The sequence below is a fragment of the Passer domesticus genome, chromosome 9 (genome assembly GCF_036417665.1).
Source record: "Passer domesticus isolate bPasDom1 chromosome 9, bPasDom1.hap1, whole genome shotgun sequence".
NCBI classification, from domain to species: domain Eukaryota; kingdom Metazoa; phylum Chordata; class Aves; order Passeriformes; family Passeridae; genus Passer; species Passer domesticus.
The window spans coordinates 42078882-42102643 of record NC_087482.1 but is presented as its reverse complement, the minus strand read 5'-3'; the positions used below and the strand labels follow the sequence as shown (position 1 = coordinate 42102643).

Below are 23762 nucleotides of genomic sequence, written 5' to 3'. Positions count from 1 at the left end.
TCAAAATAAACACATGGAAACAGGCGTGAATTTCTGTTCCCTTTTTAGCAAGCTCAAAGACAACATAAAGCTTGTCTTACACATTCTTGGAGAATAAAAAGGAGAAATGATATCTACAGATTTCTAAGCACATTTTCTGGACCTCAATCCAGATGGGAATAAGTCATTCCCTCAATCCACCCCCAAAGGCTGAAGCCAGACAGAGCAGCCCAGGCTGTGAATCAAACAGGGTGGGAGCAGAGGGCAGTGTGGTCTGCACGGTGGCACAAGCAAATTAATCCCTTCTCAGACACACAGCTCCCCAGGGACTCCATGTCTTGCTTGTGGCAAAGTGTCAGAGTCTCACAAGCCTTTGCCTGCAAGCACACTTGTCCCCAAGCCACAAAAAGCTTCCCTGCTGTCCAGCTGGAAGGCCAGCTATGCTGGAATTGAATCTGGGAATATGGCACCCTGCCTGTTATCTGAAAGTTATTTCCAGATTACATTTTCCTCATTTTATAGCAAAGCAAACTACTGGTTAGCACTATTAGAAGCACAACTTGAGACACAATTTGTATTCAGATCAAGATTTACCAAAGAAACTGCAAAACATTATTTTTGTGACCTCTGAGTGGCACAAAATCCCACACCCATCGGGATCCCAGTGCCACCCAAGCATTCAGTCATTTAGATGAGAGCTACATCTTCCCCACCAAACAGAGGAGAAAGGCACAGTGCTACAGACATCACCAACTTTTCAACTTTGCCAGTTAAAGATTTTGAGATTCTCAGAGGTCATGGTGGTGAAAGGCAATGCAAAAGCCTACAATACCTAACAAGATAGGAAGCATTGCTATGCTGAAACAGAAAAATAAAGATGGGCGAGCTAAACTTGAACTTTCAAAATATTCCAAACCCATGGTTCAGAAAACTAGACTGGGGTTATGTTTAATAACTTACTCCATGACATTCAAAAGTCCAGCGTTGGTAGTAGCAGGGATGTGACAAAGCATACAGCTCATTACCAGTGGTTACCTCAGTTGTGATCATTTTAATGAAGGTTTACATAATTAAGATTTTAATTTTGATGTAGGTTTGAGATACAACATTTGCCCTGCAGCCAAATATTTCCCTCACCTTCAATGGACATGAGGATGGTCTCTCATGGATTGAGACAGACTCATTTCACTGGTCAGGTGCATAAAGAAAGCTCAGACATGGGCTACCAAAAAAAAGAAGACAGCAAAAGACAAATTTTACTCACTCAAAAATCAGGGTTCAATGCTGCATCAGTGAATCAGGATCCCCAAGCAGTCTCTGCCCTTTTGGGTAAGACAAGTTGTAGCAACTGTGTGAAAATTGCTGCATTCCCTGGGGAAAACAGAATCATAGAATCACTTTGGTTGGAAAACATATCCAAGATCATCTCAGTGAGAGGTCACAGGACATTAACTAAAGGGTATCTCTCAACTTCTATTAGGAGTTATTTTTAACATACTCCTGAAGTCAGTAAGGGGACATAGCTTGACTTTTCTCTTTCCTCTAATAACAACACAGCTTTGAGGTGTTCACAAAACACCCCTGTGGCTAACAAAGGCACTTCACCAGCTAAGGAACTTATCCTGCTTAGTGAAACTTTCTTTTCACATTATTTTCTCAAACTGGGCAGTCCCTTAGAAACTCAGGTAAACCCCTCATCTTCTCAGCTCTTAGATAGGGCATCATTTCAGGTGCTCAAGTAGCACTTTCCATGAAAAAAAATTAGTTCAATAAGTCTAATTCCATTGGGGGATGGAAGCAACACTTTTTCCTTAATATTTTTCATCTGTTTCAGCTTTCAGCCCATATTTAAATTGAGATTATTTTTTATGTTAATGATGCAAAAGAAACAATTTGAAGTTTACTCAAAACAGCAGTACAAACACAAAAATGCTATGCAGAGGCCTAAAAGCTTTAGAGAGTGAGAATGAGCTTATAACCTCATCACCATTCTCTTATGAAAATTGAGTAAGAACCCCAAAAAGGTCAGCTTAGGAGCCACAAAAATGCTGTTTATTCCCATTTGTAGGATCTCACTTGATTACTTTGGTATCAGGCAGCCCTTAAGCTGCCTCCTTTCCAGGACTACCAATTTTGCACGTTACCTGGAGAGCTGCCATGATGTTGTTTGCCCTCTTTCCTCTATTTATCTGCTAAAGAAGATGCAAGGCCTGTGGCCCTCTCCCCTCCCAGCTGAGGATGTTTTCCTAACTGAGGCTTCTCATACCAATTAACACCATCTGAAAGCCTTTAGAATGGGGAGATATGCCAATTTATCTGCTTTCTACCCAGCCACTCCAGAAGTGGGTAATGCTTATCTGCTCCAATTACTTCTGAAAATGTCATTTGGAGCATCCCAGATGGAGCCAACCCAAGAGACCTTTCAGATTTTGGCAGTGGCCCTCAGCAGTGCTCACCATGACCATTAATTGGGGTGCTGCTGATTAAAGGACGAGTACACCAGGCTGGGCAGCACCCACAGGCTGGGCTCTTCCAGTAGCAACGAGCTGGCTGTGTTAGAAACCACATCGTCCAAAAATTTTAGAAAGCACCATGGCCCCACTAGGAATGGACACCCAAGACCCCATTGTTGCCATCAAAAGCCCACACCTGATGGATTCAGTACCTCATGAGGACCTCCAAAAGAGCTGGGAGTGGGCTTTTGACAAAAGCATGAAGTGATAGATAAGGGGGAATGGTTTAAATCTGAAGAGTAGGTTTAGACTTGATATTAGGAAGAGATGTTTTACTATGAAGACAGCAAGACACTGGTACTGGTTATGCAGAGAAGTTGTGAATGCCCCATCCCTGGAAATGTTCAAGACCAGGCTGATGGAGCTCTGAGAACCCTCAGCTGGGGGAAGGTGTCCCTGCCCATGGCAGGAGGCTGGGAATAGTATGATACTTAAGGTCCCCTCCAACCCAAACCATTCTGTGATTCTGTTTGTACTGGAAACACACACAATGCAAACTTTCTCTGCTATTTAGAGGACACTGATGAGGCTTTGGTAGGCAAGGTCAAGATGTTTCCCTGCTCTGATAAAGCATGAGGAGGTAAATCATCCTGTGCAACTCAAGTCATTCAGATGGTACTTTTGGCATTTCCCCCCCCCCTCCTGCTTTTGTTCTGTCAGTCTGAAGAGAACAGCTCGTGTGATGTAATTTAGAATGGAGCTTTTTTAAAGCTTTCACTCAGGAAAAGCTTCAGGAGCTCTGGGGGTATAGCTTAGCTCGGAGAAATAGAAAGAAAGCAAGTTTGCATTGACAGCTTGATCCCAGAGAGAGGTGGCTGCCTGCTTGTCTAACAGGTCCTCTGGGTCTGGATGAGGCAGAGACAGAGGAGCAGTCATATTAAGTGAACGCGCGCTGCCAATGTTAAAGGAACAATTACCATTATTCTGCATAGTTCACTGTTTGCTACTGCTATTTCCTTCAATAAAACCTCTTTTCACTTGCCAATTGGAGCTTGTCATGTAACAATATTTCTTATGCACAATACACATACTAAAATGCCCCTGTGTTTTTAATACATTTATAGTTGTTAACAATAGCAGTATAGCGACAGAAAAAACTGTGCTTGCTTTGAATACAGAAGAGATTGAAAAAGAACAAACCAGTGGCCCTGCTCTGAAGGATTAATGGGGGTTAGATTTTGCCTAATCTGTGTTAAAATAGTGACACCTCTTCCATTTCTTTGACACCCACTTCTTCCTCTCAGGGCCTGGGCTGTGACCTCATCGCCTGGAAGGGTTTGTACACCTGAGCCTTGTGCAAAACTTCAGTGATTATTTTATATCAGGGAGTGTTGGGGAGAGCATTGGGCTCTCACCTGTCCCTGAGCCAGGCAGCCCCAAGGAGGATGGACAAGAGGTTCCACTCCTGTGTCCTTGGCAAACCCAGCCTGCTGAAGGTTGCCCAACAGCCCTTCACTCCTTGTGTGTGGTGCACAGACTGGTGGGAGCTGTGTGCTACCATCCAACAGCACCTGAAACTCTGGGGTTCACTGCCCACATCAGACTAACAAAACTCCTTGTGAATGCAGCTCCTGGTGAAGCAGGACAAACAGACAGATCTGGGGAGACTGGCATTTCCCTGGGGCTGTGGAGCTCTACAGCTCTCCTCCAAGAGCTCACACAATGCAGACATTGTGTTACTGCTGCACTTGCCAGCATCACAAAGCCAGGTGGAAATGACCGCAGTGAAGGTGCCACGGTGAGAAGAAATTACGTGTTTGCACTTCTGAGCAGGCTGAACCTCATATTTCATGCACCCAAAGGAACAAGCAGCTGTTAAGAAACCTTTGTAGCACAATCATGAAGGAAACTTTCTTCTGCCATAAGAGTCGTGTTTTCTAAGAACACTATTTTCTTCAGAACAAGTTAATATACACAGGAAAAGACATCTTGAGTGTTCCTGATTCTCCTACACTATCCAGGAATAGTGATAGACTGCGAGTTTAAACACATTCTTCCACTGCACAGTGAGAGAAGTGTGTTTAATGCTGTGAGCAGAACACTTACCATGTTTGCCTTTGCCAGAGCCGGCAAGACTACACCACTTTAAGAGTACTTATTACATACACAAGTAACAGTGGATGTCATCTGTCTGCCCCCAGAATAGATGTTCTGCATCTTTGGTGCAGGGGGAAAAGAGGATTTGTGAAAAGATGCACAGCATAATACATCTTCTGCTTCAGATATTGCTAATTGCTTTGTCTGTGCCTTTTTCTGAGGAAAAGAGCAAGGAAACCCAGAGAAGGCCACCATATTGGAGGCTGGTTTGGAGCCTGATCTGAGCTCCCTGGAACTGTTTTCTTTGACATCTGGTGGTACAGGATCAAGCCCTTGCAAAGATAAATAAATAGTTTTCCAGCATGGTCCAGCACAGCCTGTTCTGCAACACCTGGGGAGGTGCTCAGATGGCAATAAGATTAATAATGTTTATTACAGTGTGCAAGTCCAGCTCCCAGTTGTGTTCCAGCCCAGCATGCAAGCAAGAGAGAAACAAATGGAAGTGTTTGCTGGAAAAGACTCATAGAAGACATAAGACTCACAGATTGCCACTCACCATTGGGTTCAAGTTAAAGAAAAGCTTTTATACCTTATTAGAAGACGTGGAGGGTTGTAGTCATATATATCATATGTCAATTTACCAACAGTAGAGCTCTAAGGACTACCTGTGAGAATTTCTGCATCTTTTGTGATTTACAGCTCTATTTCACAGCATTTAAAATGTTTGGACATATATTTTAAGAATATACATGGGTTTCATGGTGTTAGTATATGTGGGTTTGTTAGTGTTTCCCCCCACCAAACGAAAATGCTGACATTCTTGGAGCAGCTCTGGCATTAATGCTGTGCAATGATATCTTTGTGACCATAACAGTGTGTAATGCCTGCTTTGGGAATAAACTCTTGGCACACCACTTCTGTGTCATTCAGAAAGCAGCACAGTTGTCAAGGACCTTGGGACACGAAAGGAAGACACTGTGCTGTCTTTTCATTGGAAAGTTCACAAATTCTGCCTAGAGATCCCTCTGATATTTTCACTTTTCAATACATAGTGATTGCCAAAAATAAAACTGAGAATTTTAAGTGCTTTCCAAATTTAATGACACAGAGTTTTACATGGAAAAAAAAAATTCTTTTGCAATCAACTCAGCATTTTCTGGTTTATATTACCCATAAATTTTCCCAGCTAAAGAGTGAGCAATTACACAAGGCTGTCCATGAGTGACATCTACCTTTAGTTACTGTGGCAGTGATTAAACAAAGTCCTGTCCACTTCTGGCTACTCAGCTCAGGTTAGGATTTTGTTTCTGAAATTTGGCCATATTGGCAGACAGTCTTAACCTCATTGTGGGGTGAGTCATTTACCATGAGAGGAAGGAAGAGTGAATTAATGCAGCTGTGACATCAAGGCAACAATAACAATTGTAAAGTTTGGTTTTTCTCTGCTTTGAAAACAGTAGGGTCAATTCAAATGAGACAATACATCAAACCTTCCAGTTTCACTCTGTGAAGCGAGGAATAAAGAGAATTTGAGAGGTTTGAGTTAGCCCTGCAAAACAACAAGATGTCCATGAGCACTGGGATGGATCTGCCCCAGCAGCCACTGAGGGGTGTGCAGGCAGCCCCATCAGAGGGTGGCCTCAGGGGCTCTGTGTGGTGCTGTGCATCCCAAATCCCAGCCTGGGGAAGAGGACAGGGACTGGCACAGACATATGGTAACAGGGGTGACCTACTGACATTAATAAAAACAAACATTGCTAAGCTCTCCACTTGGAAGGGGAAGGACAGGGCTGTGTGCTTTCAGTTCAGGTTCAGTTTCTTACTTACTTGTTCTGAGTTTTTAAATTATCCCCTTTAGCAAATGTCAGCATAGTGCAGTTTTAAACAAAAAGAAAGAAAAAAATCATTGGGAAAGCAGACTTTAGTTTCATTTACATCACTTTTTAGGGCTGTTTCATACAATAGGGCCACCACACACCTACAAGGTCCTCCCCATCCCTGGAGTTCTCAAGGCCAGGTTCCACAGGGTTTGCAGCAACCTGGTCTAGTGGCAAATGTTCCTGCCCATGGTGGGTGTTTGGGACTAGATGGTCTTTCAGTCCCTTCCAACCCAAACCACTCTATAATTCAGTAAGACAAAAAAAAAAAAAATCCAGTCTGGAGCTTAAGTACAACTTCAGGTATAGCCTGAATACAGGCTATACAGCCACTCGAGAGGATGATCTTTTTCAATCTTTCAAGACCTGCTGGAATAACAACAGGGTGCCAGGATGCTCTGATCATAAAATTCAAAACAGGGAGAAGATGATAAAAAAAAATTACCTAACAGCAAGAAGCATGTGAAATACCACGAGATCCTGCTGCTCTCTGGACCAACCCCAATTCCTGTAATAGATTTATCTCATGGAAGCCATTCAAAAAGTCAGGACTGCCAGGACAGAAATATGGACCTAAAGAAAAAAATGACAGGGACAGAAAACAGTGGCTGAAATTGGGAGAACCAATCTACAAACAAGTCCTGAGGGCTCTGATAAGGCTCTCCTGAAAGGTGCACAGCTGTATCCCACATCCAGCCCCATGGGTTTCAGGGATTGCCTTGCCTGTTGATCAGCTGATGTTGTGTTTCTGCTGCAGTTAGCACTGATACCAAAGCTGTGAGTTCCTGTGACAATTCAGTGATTTATCCTGGTGCTCAGCACTTGAGGACTCCTGAGGACCTCGCAGCAGGCTGTGACAGGGAGCCGTGGACAGGAAGGGCTCTGGGCAGGCCCTGCAAACCAGCCAGTGAGCACACTGGGAATTTTGCTATTGTGGGCATTTAGGGCATGAATTATGTCCAGCCTTTAACACAGATGATGATGTCTGATGCAACAGGGACTTTGGACTTAGCACATAAAAACCTTTTCATAAATTGTTCAGTCCCCCTTCTTGCAAAGTCGTTACAACTCCAAGGTGTAAGAGAACAGCATAAAATTCACACTGATCTGTTCAATTCTTTTTTAAGCATCTTTAAATCCAGCTTTTTTTTTTCTTGCTATACATCTTACTTTTTATAGTTAAAAGTAATTTTAAAGCAAAAAAGAACATAAACAATATACACTGACTCTTGACACTCCATTGCTTTTTTAAACTAGAATAATAAAAATTTGCAAATGAACAAAAGAGTGGGAGGAAGATATCTGATTTACAATGTTTTTGAGATAAAGAACACTATAAAAAAAGATCAATGTGAATAATAAAGCATTGTTAACTGAGTCATGACATTTCTATTCTCAGTGAAGATTTGAACAGTAGAGCTCTGCAAATGAGCACCTTGTGCCATTTTCAAAGTGGGAGGAAGACATATAATTATAATTTTTAAAGTGAAGAGAATTTAAAAAAAAAATCCCTGTGAAAAAGTTTATTGAAAAACATATCGACATATCAATATGACATAAATTACTTTAATTTTATTAAACTGGGGGGGGGGGGAACCTCTTTTTGAAGACTGGCTGCAGAAAGCATTCCTTGAAAAGAATTTTCTTTATTAAAAACTCTTTGCTAAGATGAAACAGCACTGAATGTCAGCACTACCGTATATTTATTCTGTAACTCTTCCAACAGCCAAGATCTATAAAAGAAACATATTTTCAAAACAGTTTTAACCTTCATTGTCTTGATCATTCGTATTAACATTTTTCATGTCACCTATTGAAATCCCTTAAAGGAACCTTTTATTCAGTCAAAGTTAATGAAGCCGTTTTCTTAAACAGCCTCCAAAAAGTAAAAAGGACGTAATGTTGTGCATTTTATTTGACATACGTTTTCTGCCATTTCACTTATTTGTGTGATGAGAGCAATACTTCATATTTATGCTATCAAGTCTGCAGAGAAAAGTGATTTTGAGAGAGAAGAAAACCAACTCTGCTCTTGCTGTGTGTGCAATTTAAATCCACAGCGAAAATACAGCATTGATCAGATTACTCCAATTGAGTCATTTAGTGCTTTGGCATTCCTGAAGTTAGGGCCCAGCTGTGAAATCATAGTTGGGGCCAAACATTGCTGTTAGGTGAGTGCACATGGCTCCCATTTTCTTCAAAGGGAATGACACACATGGCCAATATTTAGCTTTCACCTCTTCCATTCTTTAGCTAGCAAAGCCAGAACCAGTGGAGTATATGCAGGCAATTTAACCGAATTAAGAATACAATCAAGATTTTCCAGGACTTACTAGTGATTTGGGATATATAATTCAATACACATCAAAACACAGATGCTCAGCATATTCTGAAAATCAGGCCATCTCAAATGTCTTGCTTTAAGCAGGTAAAATCATAAATTACTCTGAGTATTTTGGCCATTGGATCCTAACAAACTGGGTGTAGTACACTTCTTCAAAATTATAAACTCCAATTTCAGGCTTGGCTAGGATGCCTGGGAGAATTACAAAATCCCAACCCATTTTTGTTCCTGTGTTGGCACACGGTTCTCCCCTGCCATTAGAGGAGTTGAACACAGTGCAGGTGCCCTTCTGCAGCAGGTGACTCCCATGGAAAATCCAGCTCCTGGTTCTGCAGGCCCCCTGGGATACACTGAGCTGCTGGGATGGCCCACAGGACCTTATAGCTGAATTCCATGGAGAGAAAAAAGGATGCATCCCAAAAAGCTAGCTGCCCCATGCTGCATGCAGATCTTCATTTCAACTCAAGGTCAAGTGGAAAACTTTTCTACCATCCTTGCTGACTCTCCTCTTCACTTTCTCCTGACTCCATCTGTTCCTCACCCATCTCCTTCGTTCCGCACTCGCCTCCCTCTTCTTCCTGTGTCCATCTGTTCCCTCCTTCCTCGACACAAGTTGGGGAAGGGAAGTAAATTCAGTCATTCACTGAACAGATTTCAAGATGAACCCCCTCCCTTTCCAGTTCTAACTTCATTCATCATGGTAAAAATTATAATGAATAGAAATGTTGAAGGTGAAAATTTATTAGGGATTGTGTTGCTTTCTTATATGAAAAGCAGTTAAAGCGGCATATAAACATTGGCTTCATTCATTTTTTCTTAATATATGGCATAATTAGTGAGAAATATTAGTGGAAGTGCTTGCTATGCAGTCCATCAACACATGCCTGTCAGAGCTTAGGATCTGGGCCAAAAGTTTTTGCCAGTCCTGTGATAGATTTACAATAAGCCTATAGAAGGCTTTACAGTTAGCTGGGTCACTAATTCATGAAGTTACAATGTATGCAATGAGGTCAAAAATTCACTATTGATAAAATACCCCCTCCCGGGATTGCACCATTAGCTTTGTTACTGCAACAGCAAAATAAAGTAAACCCAAAGCTCCTGTGAATTACCAGTCCATCATCGTAAATCAGTAGTGAAGCACTTGCACGAGTTCATGATGTCATCTGAAGCCCGGGATGTATTTATAGCCTTGTGTACTATTTCCTGTTTCCTCATGACAAAAATAAACAGTCTCCAAATCCCCTGCATCCTTCTGCCTGAGCTCAGCAAAATGTAATGGGCACGAATCTGTGAAAGGCCCTGTGATATATTGGTCTGGAGCAGCTCCCTTCGATGGGCCACGGCGCCCGCGCTCCCTCTGGCCTCTCCCATGTGGGCAACAGCAGTTCCCATGGATTTTGCTCCATCTGCTGCACTCACTGCTGGGACAGTCCCACACCCCCTCCTGCTTTGCCTCCCTGACACGTGGAGAGAGAAGGAAAGGTGATTTAAGCCTCCAAGCCTTAGTCATGGAGTAAACATCCTGGTAGGCATATCCAAGGTGGAGGAGCTCAGCATTGCTCCGTGTGGGGACCTGGGCTTGCCACTACAGGGACCCTGGGCATCTTGTCCACCAAGACTGACAAGCCATGAAGCTTGGAGTTTGGGCTTAAATTTCCTCTCTCCTCCTTTACTCATGATCTGGGATCCTCATTTAAGGTTTCTAAGGTGTTTGAGCATGGATGATGCCCCACATTTCATCTCAGACCTCCCGGCTCTCAAATTTTCTGTACCTACCTGAATTTCTGTGTTGCTGTGATCCTCTTCACCTCTTCTTGGTGAAACTTTCTGTCTCGGCATTTTGTTATATTTTTTGCTTCTTTTCTTGAAACGAGACAGAGGGTAACACAAACAGCACACCATGCTATGTAACCTCCCTTTGCAAGGAAGGAGATTTGCCTCTGTTTGACCTCAGACCAACAACTCTTGAAGTCAATGACTCTCACTAAGTGGCTGAGGTCAATAGCTATGCCAAACCACATTCATTTGACACTTATCCCTCTTCAATTTTGTTTTCTTCTCTCCACCAAGACCGTCGCACCAGCTCCCTGCCTCTACTGGCCCTCCCTGGGGTGACGCCGAGCAGTGAGGACCATCCAGGTAAGCTGCTGTCCCCATGCATGCAGAGATACTCCCTCCCTAGCAGACCATTATATCCCTTAAATGGTCAAGAAAAAGCGTTTTGTTTTATTTTGGCTTTTTGCCTTTTTGAAGCACTGCTGTCACACCCTGAGGTTTGAGTTTCTTTATTCTATGAGAACCAGTGTGTTCAGACCAAGCCTTCATACGTACAAGTTTTCATCCATCAGGCCTGATGCAGCTCTGCCTGTGTCATCTGGGGACTGAATGGACATGGCACACAGCTCTTTCAGTGATGAGCATGTGCTACATTAAACAGACAGGTAGTGACAGCAGGGCACAGGATAATGAGTGCTGCACTGATACACCAACATGCCTCAGGGGAAAATTAAAAAGTTACAGGTCCTAAACTGCTACAGTTTTCCACACAGTTTACCATTAACCCTTGGGACTCCTTGCTACAGGGGCATGAGACAAAGGGCCACTGCCAGGATGGATTTGGAATAAATGCCAGCATTGAGCAGAGCCACAGGCTCCCTCATCCTTTGCTTGTAAGATGTGGATGAGTTCTAGGAAGGTCAGAAGGTCAGAGATCAAGTTCCTTCTCCTTCAGTGGATTCTCCTCCTAAACAGCTGCTCCGAGAGCTCCTTGGATTACCTGCATTGCTGCACTCCCTGTTCAGCAGAACAGAGCACCTCTTAAACCCTCTGTTCCTTATCAAAAATAGACTTAGAGCCCTTGTATAGCTCTATAGTAAATCTAATTTCAGAAGCATGCAGGGAAACTGCAGACTCCCCTTCTGCAGGGCTGCAAGATGCTGGCTTGTGCCTAAAGCCACTGAAGAGAAATAGAGGTCAGGGGACATACTGCAAATGCCAGTCTTGGTATCACTGCTCCTCCCTATTAACCAGAGGGATCTGGGGCTGGCCTCAGTGGAAAGTAAGTGATTTTCTTTGTGGTTTCATGAATTTAGACACTTGTAGTCAGCCATCTGAATCGCCCAACTCCAAAACGAAAAAGAAAAAATAAATTCCATGTGAGTATTGAGACTATCTTTAATACAAACACGGGTGAACAATCCCAGTGTTCTACTGCAACAGCCAAGGCAAGTCCCAGCTTCCCCATGTGAGGAAGAAAGTTGCTACTTCATACTACTTAAAAATGGCACATTGTGGGGGTGTACCTTTAGCAGCCTCTGCCTAACAGTCTAACACTGAATAATCTGAGATTTCTTCATCATGATACACTTATTTTTCCCTTTAAGTTCACTTCAGTGGTTGATTTCTATACGTTAAAAACACAGACATATGTGGGCATTTGAAGCTGAACACAGGATCTTAAAAGACAGTTGCAAAGTTTGACCCTCTTCCCATCTCTAACTGTAATTTGGTGTTTTTTATATTCTCATGATTAACAGTAATCATAATTAGTAACAGTGGTATGTAATATATTTTTAAAGCCTATTTAGCCACATCTATTTGTTCCAAACTCTCAACCTACTACTGTTCCATCCAGCAAAAAACTATAATAGGAAAAAAAAAAAGTGCTAACCACCTTTTATTTCTGCTGGTTTAGCACAATCTTTATTTCTTCAGACACTTTGTGCAAACATTAAATTGATAAAAGACATAATGTAGATGGACCCACAGCTGAACTGAAGGTAATTGCATAAAAATGAAATGGAGACCTATAATTGTACACTGCTTTAGCCTCTCCTGCAGTGTTTTCTGGAAGCAAGGATCTCGCTTGTCATAGCAAGTTGCTTGTTACAGTGATTGCGTGAAGACTTGATCTAGCTGTACAAGACAAGTATAACATTACTGAAAGGGAGCTTTTCAAACTAAGAGTCTGACACTAAAATGTACTGTATTTTCCAAGATGTAGTATGCTTTAACAAACAGAAGAGTCCCTGAGTGACAGCTTTTGTTACCCTTTTGTTTGATGGTGCTGTATTGAAAAATTCAGGTTATGTCTATGCCTTTCTATTTCTGGTTTTGATTTCTCTTCAACAGCACTTCAAGAATAAAAATTGACTCCAAGTATGAATAGTAGAAGTCGGTGGATACAGTAAATGTCAGTCTGGCATTTACTGATTACTTCTGTCAGACTTTTTTTCAGTCTCGCCTCTTGAATGCTTAAATGCATTCCGTGGGCCATTGTATTGTTGCAGAATTGGGGAACTCAACAAATATATCATGAATTAAAACACATCTAGTTTAGATTTTTGGGCAGATTTTGAAAGTGGAAAATAATAGTTTTTCTTGCCTAAGCCTTTTGATCTGATCCATGTGTATCCAAAGGTTCAGCCTGGGTGTAGCTCTCAGGGTGAACAAACAGGACCCATTTGTGATATTGGCACCTGGCTAACAGGTAGGGCTTGTGTCTTTTGGACTCACAAAACAATTGTTATCCAATAAATCCAATGCCTAAGCAGAACATTGCTTCCTCCTGAGCTCTGCTGCTTTAATCAGCACAACTTTTCCTGGAGATGGTTTGTTGTTGAATAAAGTGCAGGCAAACCTGTGGAATGTCATTGATTTACAGACACTGGAAAACAGTCATGACTCTACATGAAAGGACGTCCAAAATACATGAGTTTTCACATTCTGGACTGAAGAGGCTGGCCAAGAAGTCAGAAAGGAGGGAGGAAAAAGCTGTATTTGCTTACTCTGAGGAGAAAACCATCAAGAGCTCATCACAGATGGGCAAACCCAGACATGCATAGGCTCGGATGCTGATTTCCTATGACCAAGGATACAAGCTCAGGGGAGAACTGCTGTGCATTGCATTGCTGGGTCACACCCAGTGGTGCCACTGCCTCTCCTGCCCTTCTCATCTCGCCCGTGGCTTTCCTTCACCATAATGCTCACAAAACCTGACAGTTATAAGTTTCTGAGACTCCGCTCTGTGCCACTGCTCTCCTATTGCCTCCACCCCATCTTTCATTCCATGCCCAAGGCCAAGTCTCCTGGACAAGGAAATTCACATTTCCATCACAGTAGACTTTGTTGTCATTATGACTTCAAAATCAAGACAATACCTCTACCAACACACAATTTTAAAGCAGTGATTTAAAATGAAAATGATAGCCTAGTTTTTATGCTTCTCTTATCCCAAGATCTTACTCTACTAACTTCTACCCAGCTTTTCTGCTTCTACGTATTTCACTAGGTAAAAATGATAAAAATGGCTAGAAACACATCTAGAAATTTAAATTAATTGCTCATTCATTCTATAAGTAAATGAAGTCATATAAATCATAGAAAAATTAGCTTGGAAGGGACTCTAGAATCACCTTGTTTGGCCTCTGTCAAAAACCCAGAGTAAGAGCAGGTTGCTGAGGTCCATGCCCAGCTGAGCTCTTCACACAACCACAGCCTTGCTGTAGTCTGTTCTGGTGCTTTACACAGCCCATGATGAGGAATTCATTCCCTGGGCAGTTCCAGTTGCCTTTGCTGCAGCTTCTGACAGTGCCCTCTCCTCGTTTTCCATCTGTGCCCTGCTGGGAGGAGTTGGGGTCTGGCTTCTCAGTTTCCCTGGCTCTGGAGGGGAACAAAGCATCCAGAACTGTTCTTTGACTTCTCCAGACCAACCAAAGCCAGCTCCCCCAGCCTCTGCTCACACAAAAGGTCCTCCAGACCCCTCACCACCTCAGTGGCCTTCACTGGACTTGAGCAAGATACCGCTTATCTCTCAAATCCTTGCTTCCCCCCTCTTCAAGCCTTAGGGTTGCACTGGTTTTTCACTTACCCTGCAATCCATCCATCCCATCCACATTTCCTCCTCTCTCTGCAAGGATACTGAGGGAACAGCTGCAGTCTCATCAAGGTTTCACTCTCTGTCAGCATTTCCTTGGCTTTTCTTTAACATGTGTCAGAAGTCAAAGGTACCTAAAAACCAAGAGACATGAGGGGCCTCTCTTCAGGCTCCTTGCAGGCAAGTGCAGATGAACCACTTCAGAGCACTCACTGTTCCTCTCAAAAAGTAGCATTTGCAAAACTGAGGTGTTTGTAAAGATTGATTTTCTGTATATAGCTCAAGAGCAAGCACATCACAAGATTTAAGTGAGATAAAAAGTGAGGCTGTGCTTGATGTGAGGTGCAGGAGTTAATCAGCTGTAGATAAGAACTGATGAGGTTTTATCATTCCTGCCATGGAGAGAATGACTGTGTTTCTTGGCCACTTGATCACTTCAGAGATCGAGTGAAACTATATATCAACCCATGTTTATCTGTGCCTGAGGAGTTTTTCGAGAATAAATTGAACTCAGAACTCTTCTTAACCTTTCCCCTAGTTGGGGCTTAAAATTAAGCTCTCCCTCTGGTTTTTGAGCTGCCTCTCTGGCACGCTGACAGCATGTGAAGTATCCCATCTCCTAGTTGACTTCCAGGCCAACAATGCAAGTGGGGATGAAGTTATGAAATGAGGAATCTGGATGCTAAACAGAGACCATCTGGCTGTCTTTGCTACAAGATTATGAGCCACGGTGAGCTGGCACATCTGCATCCAGGTACCGCCTAGGTGCGCGTTGTTGGCTGTTAATTTAGGGCAAGGAAGTTGCAGCTGATAAATAACAAGATAATTGTTTTGCCTTCTTTTATGTCACAAATTGAAGTTAGGATATCAAACTCTAAATAGATGTCAACCAAGGCAATAGTTCTGTTTTCTTTCCAAACCTGATCCCATCCACTGGAAGTGAATTATTACTTAGCCTCTAAGTCCTCTGGGTTTAAGAGAAAGCCTTAGAAGGCAAGTTCACAAATACTTTTACTATGAATAAACCTCTGCAAAGAGACTGAAATCATTAGGTGAGAAGGGTTAGGCCTTGGAAGTAAACAACTGTAAGTCTGAAAATTCTGCATATGTTATTCTCTCAGATCTCTGCCTTGGTATCACAGTCTTTTTTTTTTCCTAATCCCACCAGATAACCAGCTTACAAATGAAAAACACACAGATGAAAAGCCTATGAAAGGTATTGTTATGAGTTCTGTCGCAGAATTCAGCATCACAGACGCTTCATCAAAGGGTACCAAAAATGAGAAGAAATTGTCAGATGCAAGCAGATCATCCATTGCTTCCCTGGAGAAATGCAGAGAATTCACTTACATTGAAGATGATGCATCAGTACATCAGAGAGACAGTGACGGTATGTTTTATAAAACAGATCACATTTGAGCTGATTTCTAAATAATGCCCACTGCAAAAGAACTATGTATAACCAACTCGAAATTAAATGTTGAACAGGAGGTTCAAGAACATCGCCAAAAGCAATGTTAAGTTGCCCTGCAGACATTTGTGTGATAGATGAGAATTTCTAGAAGATGATCTTAAATTGTCAGTGATACTAAAGTCATAGAAGAGGAGCTTAGAGCTTATTGTGCCACAGAGCATTTGTACTTTAGTAATGAGAGTTTGCACAGAGACACCAGTGTCAGTATCAGATAAATCTATTCCTGGTTATTCCAGTGGATGTTAAAAAAAGGCTCTGTGAAGTATTTCAGAAGTTTCTTTTGAGTGCCTTTTGCAATAATGGATTAGTCTGTTATATCCAATGGGGCTGGGATCTGTCGTGCATATCATTCAACAATTCCTAAATTAAGCATTTCTAAATACAGATCAACACAATAAAGTGCCCTGTTCTCCAAGAATCATTAACATCTCTATTGTGTCACAGATCCTTACAAAAGGGATGTCTATGATACATCTATTGGCATATGCTTAATTTCAGGGAAGGTTCTGAAGTATTTATTTTATTTAGGGGGCTTGGCCTCTTGTCCAGACACTCCCTATTTTTGAGTCTGAGGTCTAGCTCAACCACTACTGGCACACAGGTGTGTACCATGTGATGCAAATAACAGATTTCATCCTCCTTAAAAAAGCTAAACGTGAAGGAAATTAACAACAACAACGAAAAAAAAAAAACTCAATCTGTGCTTAATTAATAATGTTAAGGTCTGGATAGAAGCCAAGAAAACCAAAGGAAGACAGATTTGTGGTTGTCATTGCGTACTCAGCTCACTCCACTCTGACAACTCACTGCTTATTCTACATACACAAGGCCAAATACTGTTTGCTGGTGCTTGGAGAACCTCTGAAGGCAGAGCAATAGATGAGGAAATTGGTGATTATTTTGGTGAGTACCCAGGACTCAGACAAGAGCAAATACAACACTCATAGGTCTCACCAAGGATGACCAGAAAGGCTTCAGCAAGCTTTGGACCACGGTTGTTCAGAGCATCATCTGTGTGAGCAGATGCCACCAAACAAGAGCAGGAAAACTTAGAGATGAGGCATGCTAGAAAAATTATTATAAATTCTTCTTTTGTGCTAATTAATCAAGTAATGCAGAGAATGAGATCTGAGGTCATTGTTCTCACTGAGATAAATACAGTAATGCCGTTTGGCAAACAGCAGGGAAAACAGAGGGAAAAACAAGAGATTGCATCTTCTTCTATGCAGTTTGTGGCTAATTTATTTTCAAATATATAAATGAATGCATAGGAATGGATGTCTAATTGCTAATATCTATTATTTATATACATTACCCCACTTAAAACAGGACCAAAAAGCATCACACATGCAGATTTTTTGAAATGTGTTACATCCATTATCACAGTTCATGGTGTGTGCTCTGATGGGAATTTAAAAGCATCTTTACTGCACATCACAGAGTCTGTGCTGAAACATTACTTTATTATTAAAATCTTGTGCTTTTTGTGTGCTCTCTTTCCTGGCTGAAGTCCTAAGAATCGTATCTATTCTCTCCAGATTACATAAGCATCATTATGGTAACACATTCAGGGAAAAAAACCTGTTATTAAAAAATGGATCTTTGGAGAGGGAGAAAAAAATTGCTAAATCCTTAATTGAGACATAACTTTGAATTCTGTCTCTCACATCTATGTATAGGAAAGAAATTTCATAAACATAAGTGATCTAAAAAAAAATAATCTTAATTACACCAAGAACTACTGGATAAAATGATTACATTTTCTACAGTGTAAATTTCATACAATTAAATACAGTGGTGTCACCTTATTAACTGTTTCAATTTTATAATTATTTCAGTTCATTTAGCTAGGAAAAAATATAAGCATGAACTTACTGAGTATCACCAAAATCTAGTCATTCTTATTTGACAGGACTGACTTAGAATTTAGTTGTGCTTGTCTGAACCTAAATAGATCTTGACATATTTAAATAAGTATTAAAATTGATAACATTGGTGATGATATTCCATTTAGAAAGAAGTTCAGTCATATGCTATTTGCTCTTGCTACCTTGCCTTTTTAATAAAGAAGCTGGAATGTTGTTTTAAATTTTGTTTTTTTCATCAAGAAAGCTTTCTAAAAAAAAAAGCATAATTCTGGAAACTTCCTGGCAGTGAACTTCATGTTACGTGAGCTAGAAAATGCCACAACAGAACCAATGCAGTTGAATGAGTTCACAGTTAGTCATCCTAGGGCAAGAAATGTGGTTATAACCATATGCTTTCCTGAAAGAACCAATGAAAAGACATTCATATTGTTGAAGGCATTTTTCCTTTCCAAAAACAAAAAGAAAAAAAAAAAGGAAAGGTCTGGGTTTGTGCTCCAAGTGGATTCACACAGTTGGAATCTCACACCTGCTGCACCCAAGAAGTCTCCCCAGATGCTGGAGGCTGAGGGGTGAGGAGTTAATTAGTTGATTTTGGGAGGGCACAAACATAGCACAGAGTTTTAGTCATGGTGAGAAAGTTTCAGGAATATTTACTGGCTCCAGACGCACATCCTACATAATCTATTTTCCAGACTTTTGTCTCCTTTGAAAAATTGACATTTGTGAACAAAAAGGTGAGAACCCTGTTTGGTGAGGAGCTGGGAGGAGCTGAGACACACTGCCCTCTCTGAATGCTCTTCTCCAGATCTGCTCTCCCTCTCTGTCCTTGGTAGCCTTTAAACATTTTTAGTGCAAACTCTTGTGAAAATGAAAATAAAGGAAGTAAACTCATGGGATGAGATAAATACAGTGTGATAGGACAATGTAGTGGTTTTACATGGGAGGCAGAAAATAATGATAATAATAATAATAGAATATACAAAACAAGGGATACAAATTACAATTGCTCACCACTCACCAACTGATGCCCAGTTAGTTATCTGAGCAGAAACCCCTGCTTGTTTTCTGCCTAAATTATATTGGTGCCATAGGGTCTGGACTATCCTTCTAGCCAGATGGGGTCAGCTGTCCTGGCTGTGTCCCCTCCCAGCTTCTCATGCCTCTTCAGCCTCCTTGCTGTCCAGGCATGAGAAGATAAAATTTGGTTTAAAGGGCTTGTTCTTCTGGATTTCACTGCCACAGAATGTCTCCATTCAAATTCTTTTCATACAGCTGTTGTTTTCCCAGAGCAATTAAAATAGATAATAAACTTTTCACTTGTCTCTATGGAAGTTGTTATCATCAATGTACTTTTAGCCCAGCCCCTCACCTCTGTGTAGCCACACTGGCCTAAACTGGGTAATCCCAGCTCACACTTGTTCTTACGTCTCCCTGCTTTTCCTTTCTCTTAGATGAATGCGCAACACTTATCCTGGCCTGCTTGTTCTGCCAGTTTTGGGACTTTCTTATAATGCTGCCTGATACCTGTGAACATTGGCTGACAGATACCTGTTGTCCATCCAATAGATATTACCAGACCTCCGACGAAGACCACGGCAACAACGACTGCAACTGTGACTGTGACATTGATTGCAGCCTCTTTGAGTCCTGCCACGAGACTGGGGAGTGCCTGGAGCTCGCCATGGAGATTTCAGAAGTCTGCTACCGCTGATAGGAAAATAATTGACAAAATCCCTCAAAACTACCCGACAGATTGCAAAGGAGATTTTTTTTTTTAATATTAATCATAACCAGAGGTTTTGTCAATGAGGACTATGTGCATCTTGTTGCTGCCTCCCTGGAGGTCTCTATATCTGTACTGCTCTGGTGGCGTGATATCACAAACTGCTGAAACCAATAAAGGACAAAAAGGGGTCTTCTCTGCCATAGATGACAACAGAATTCCTAAGTGCCAAGTATGCTCGCTGCTTTACCCACTGTCAATCCAAGCTTTTATAAACCTTTAATTGCTTTAAACACTGATTTCACCATTCATAAGCACAGAACAAATTAGGACGTTATTTTAGGACTGATATATATATATTAGTTCATCTTCCTAATGGATTCATACCTAAACATGTGTTACACGTTGTTGGTTATTATAAATAATTTATGATATAGTATCATTTTATAATTAAAAATTTATTTATTCAATCTCTTAAAACACTCTTATATGCCCAGTATAGGTAGAAAAAATTAATGAATTAGAAACAATGCTACTGGTAATTACAGCGAATGTCACTGAAAATCTCCAGTGAATTTTGTGGAGGAAGCATTTTCACAGCGTACTGCAATTCAACAGTGTATTAATGTGCTGGCCCATGGTTATGTAATAACAGGTTATGCCTATTGTTCATTAGTTATAGGAAAGGGCTTCTTAAGTGTAATTAACCTAAATGGGAATTGACTGCATATTTCCAGAGGAGAATTATCCCATAGATAGCCAGTAACTCCTTTGCTTGATTTTCATTTGTAAGACTTTTGCAAGAAACAAAATATTGCCACCTATTCTAGAACAAACAGGCATCTCTACCTGTGCACAAAAGATTACAAAATGACAGTATCTATCCTGGTTGTGCTTTCAAATTCCCCCTATCTCTTTTCTGATGGCAGGTCTGATTAACAAAAAGGAAATATATGTTGCACATTACACATATGACAACAAAAGCATGTAAATTCAGCTGCCTGGGGGTGCAGAGCACAGGTATTAAGCACAGAGGAAAATACAGAATTGCTTGCTCACATTAGGTATTTATAGACTAACACCAAAGTCAGTATTTACTTTGTATAAACACTAAAACTTCTCTCAAAACCCCTACTCATGTCAGTGCAGAAGTGCCTCTGGAATCCCAAACAAGGATTCTGGGCAAGATGCTGGAATATTAAGCATTTCTAAAATCATTGAAGCCTCTTGTTTATTAATCAGAGTAGTCCTGGTGCACAAACATTTAATGGGGGGAAAAAATCATGGGTATATCCTTTCCTTATCCCCCTTCTAGAAAACTCATGTGTTCAAAAAAAATCAGAAATCCAGAAGTAGAACAAATCTTCCAAAGCTAAGCTAAACTCTCACTTCTACATACCAGGCCACAGAGGTTTGGATCATTCTATCCTTTCTACCACAGTTGTCCTTGACAAAGTGGCACATGGGTATTTATGAATAAAAATTCTGACCCAAGGCATTTAGGAATCAGAGAAGAGGGAAGCTTGTTCCACATACCAGTTCCTAGAGAAGCACCAATAAAAATGTACATTGGCAGTCCTTGCTCTTGATGTCAGTCTCCAAAATGCAAGATTTCATGTGCAGTGTCTGGATGGAGCCCAAGAGGGGAAACCAGAGGGTGGCATACCCCAAAATGTTGTCAGTGAGGGAATTAGAGATGAGGACTTTGCCTTTCAAACCAGGATGTCTTGTTCCAGTTCTGAGTCTGCAAGAAAAAACATTGACCATACCAGTATAACTCATGGCAACTGAAGTCTCATTCAGCTGTGGAACTGAACTGGGGGCTTTTGGCACAAATGTGGATTTTTTTCCTAACTCTTTTCCTGGGAATCATTATTCAAAAGATTTTTTTTGTGTTATAATCCATAGGTTGGCATACTGAGGTCATGTCTACTACAGGGCACAGGTAAGGTCAAAGACAGAATTACTACAACCATGATTAGAAAGGATGTCCCAGCAATATGAATGGAATCACACTGGAATATATTGAGAGCTGCTGGTGGTGGTGTTTTAAATAATGCAGAAATATCTCCTTGCCTGAAGTGTACAAGGGCACACTGCTCAGTTTCCTGCTTTAGGAAGTAGATTTTTTGAGACATTTTTGATCAATGAAACCTTGAAAAACATGTTATTTCATACAACACAGTAGAATGAGCAGCTTATGATAACTTTGTTTTCTGTCTTAAAGTTGGTAATTGCAACACTGTACTTTCATGACACGTAGGAACACTTAAACATATTGACACCAGAGAAAGTCAGTCAGACTTTTCCACTAACTATTCCAGAAACTCTTTGAAAAGCCACCCTATTCCCACACTAAACTGACTTCCTGGTGCAGAAAAATACCCATTTATCAGATCTGAACATGGGCAGACATTCCAGTGAAGCCGAAGCATTTGGAACAATTCGAGGCTGTCTCTGTATTTTTTATTTACTGGGAAGGAAGGTCTGGGTGCTGGAGTAGGAGGCGTTTGGGTGGATGGCTGTTGGGAACATGTTGGACTCAGCTGTGCTCCCGGGGAGATGTCAGCGCGTGAAACCAGCTCCTGAGAACAACAAATAGAAGTTCCCGTTTTGCAAACGGGAACAGCGCTCCGACACGACGCCTCTCCCCGGCGCCAGAAATGCACTGACAGATTGCTTGGGGGAAGAGAGAGACAGAGAGAATAACGGAGAGCTGCATTGCTACCTTCCACAGGAAAGGACCATGGGATGCTCTCTAAGGATCTCCTCTTGGAAATGACCCAGCAGTCTCATCCTTGAGACAAAAATGTCTTTTCACCTCTTTTCACTCCGTTAGAACACAGTACAGGTTAGGATGTAAACTTTAGGGGAATTGATGTTTGCTAAATATTGGATAAGCCTCTGGAGGCTTCCAAAGGTTTAATGTTCAGTTATCTCAAAGGATATTAAGTTCTCTGACTGACCATGAGCCCTTCCATAATGTCATTCTGGTGCCTTACTCTCCATGTACAGTAAGTCCCCTAGATGTGGGCCTGGCAAAAATTATCTCATGTACATCCCCAAATATAGGAATGAAATATATTATATTACTTTATTTGACTTCCCTCTGCTTCCTAAAGCACTTTGATCATTCGTATTCTATCAAGCAATCATCAACTAGAACAACCAACTTCTTCCAAATGTCCAGAAAATGCACAGCTCTGCCTTAACTCCAATGCTGCTTAGGGATTCAGGCTGAGTGCTACAGCTGAGCTCTAGAAGATTTTGGTTCTCAGGAAGAAAGTAAAATATGGGAACAATTAAGATGTTTGCAATTGTATTTCTTCTATTATGCTTGTACAGTATCAAAAAAAGTTTAAGAGTGTCAGACTAATAATGTATGTATCTATTAAATTTTTCTTTTAATTATATGAATTGGGTGGTTCCATTGCTTTCATCTGTTTGGGCTCTCTTAAATGCAAGGTAAGTTTCCTATTATGCAAGAAAATGAGTTTACCAAGCAGACTGGGATTTCCAGGCACTGCTCCACTATAATTCACTGTAACTGAGCATTAATCATGATTAATAATCTATCATTCCTGTGGTTTAGGAAAATAAAAAGGAGTACTTTATTGAGAAACTGCCCTTTCTCTTAGCATACTTCATATAATTGCACAATGGAACAATTTTAGGGAATTCATTATTCTGCTGGTAATGATCTAGATTTCCTTAACATTGCACACGAATGGGAATCGTTGCCATCTGATGGATGTTCCATGGCCTGTACAAAATGAGTTGGTGGGTGCAAGCCAATTCATAATGGATGTGTGCCCATATCACAAAAAACACCATTATAATTGGTACCCTTAGGAAAAATGCCAAGGTCTGAGTGTAAACAGAGCACTTTCTGTCCCAAGAGCTCGCGCTTCCGTGGTCAGAGTTGAAGCACAACAGAATGAGCAATGCTGAACTGCATCTGCTGCCTCTCTAAAGGGCTTCGCTCTCCTGAGGTAGCACTTGGCAACTTGGACCCTCTGTAAAACAAGAAGAAAAATCTCTCTGAAGGGCCACATTTGTACCTCTTCCC

At 41.3% G+C, this 23762-nt stretch overlaps 1 protein-coding gene and 1 long non-coding RNA gene across 2 annotated transcripts in view; one reads left to right on the top strand and one right to left on the bottom strand.

Moving 5' to 3' along the window:
- LOC135308181 (uncharacterized) overlaps positions 1-3234 on the bottom strand; it is a 240331-nt gene extending 237097 nt beyond the window's left edge. Inside the window, exons 1-2 of the long non-coding RNA XR_010368722.1 lie at positions 2124-3234; positions 1244-1350 (exon numbers count right to left, since the gene is read on the bottom strand). This is a non-coding gene — a long non-coding RNA (uncharacterized LOC135308181). The remainder of the gene's footprint in view (positions 1-1243; positions 1351-2123) is intronic.
- MDFIC2 (MyoD family inhibitor domain containing 2) overlaps positions 1-23106 on the top strand; it is a 46931-nt gene extending 23825 nt beyond the window's left edge. The window contains exons 3-5 of the mRNA XM_064433032.1: positions 10824-10892; positions 15797-16018; positions 19422-23106. Of these exons, the coding sequence (XP_064289102.1) occupies positions 10824-10892; positions 15797-16018; positions 19422-19681 (551 nt within the window). The 3' untranslated portion in view covers positions 19682-23106. The remainder of the gene's footprint in view (positions 1-10823; positions 10893-15796; positions 16019-19421) is intronic.
- The last annotated feature ends 656 nt before the right edge of the window (positions 23107-23762 follow it).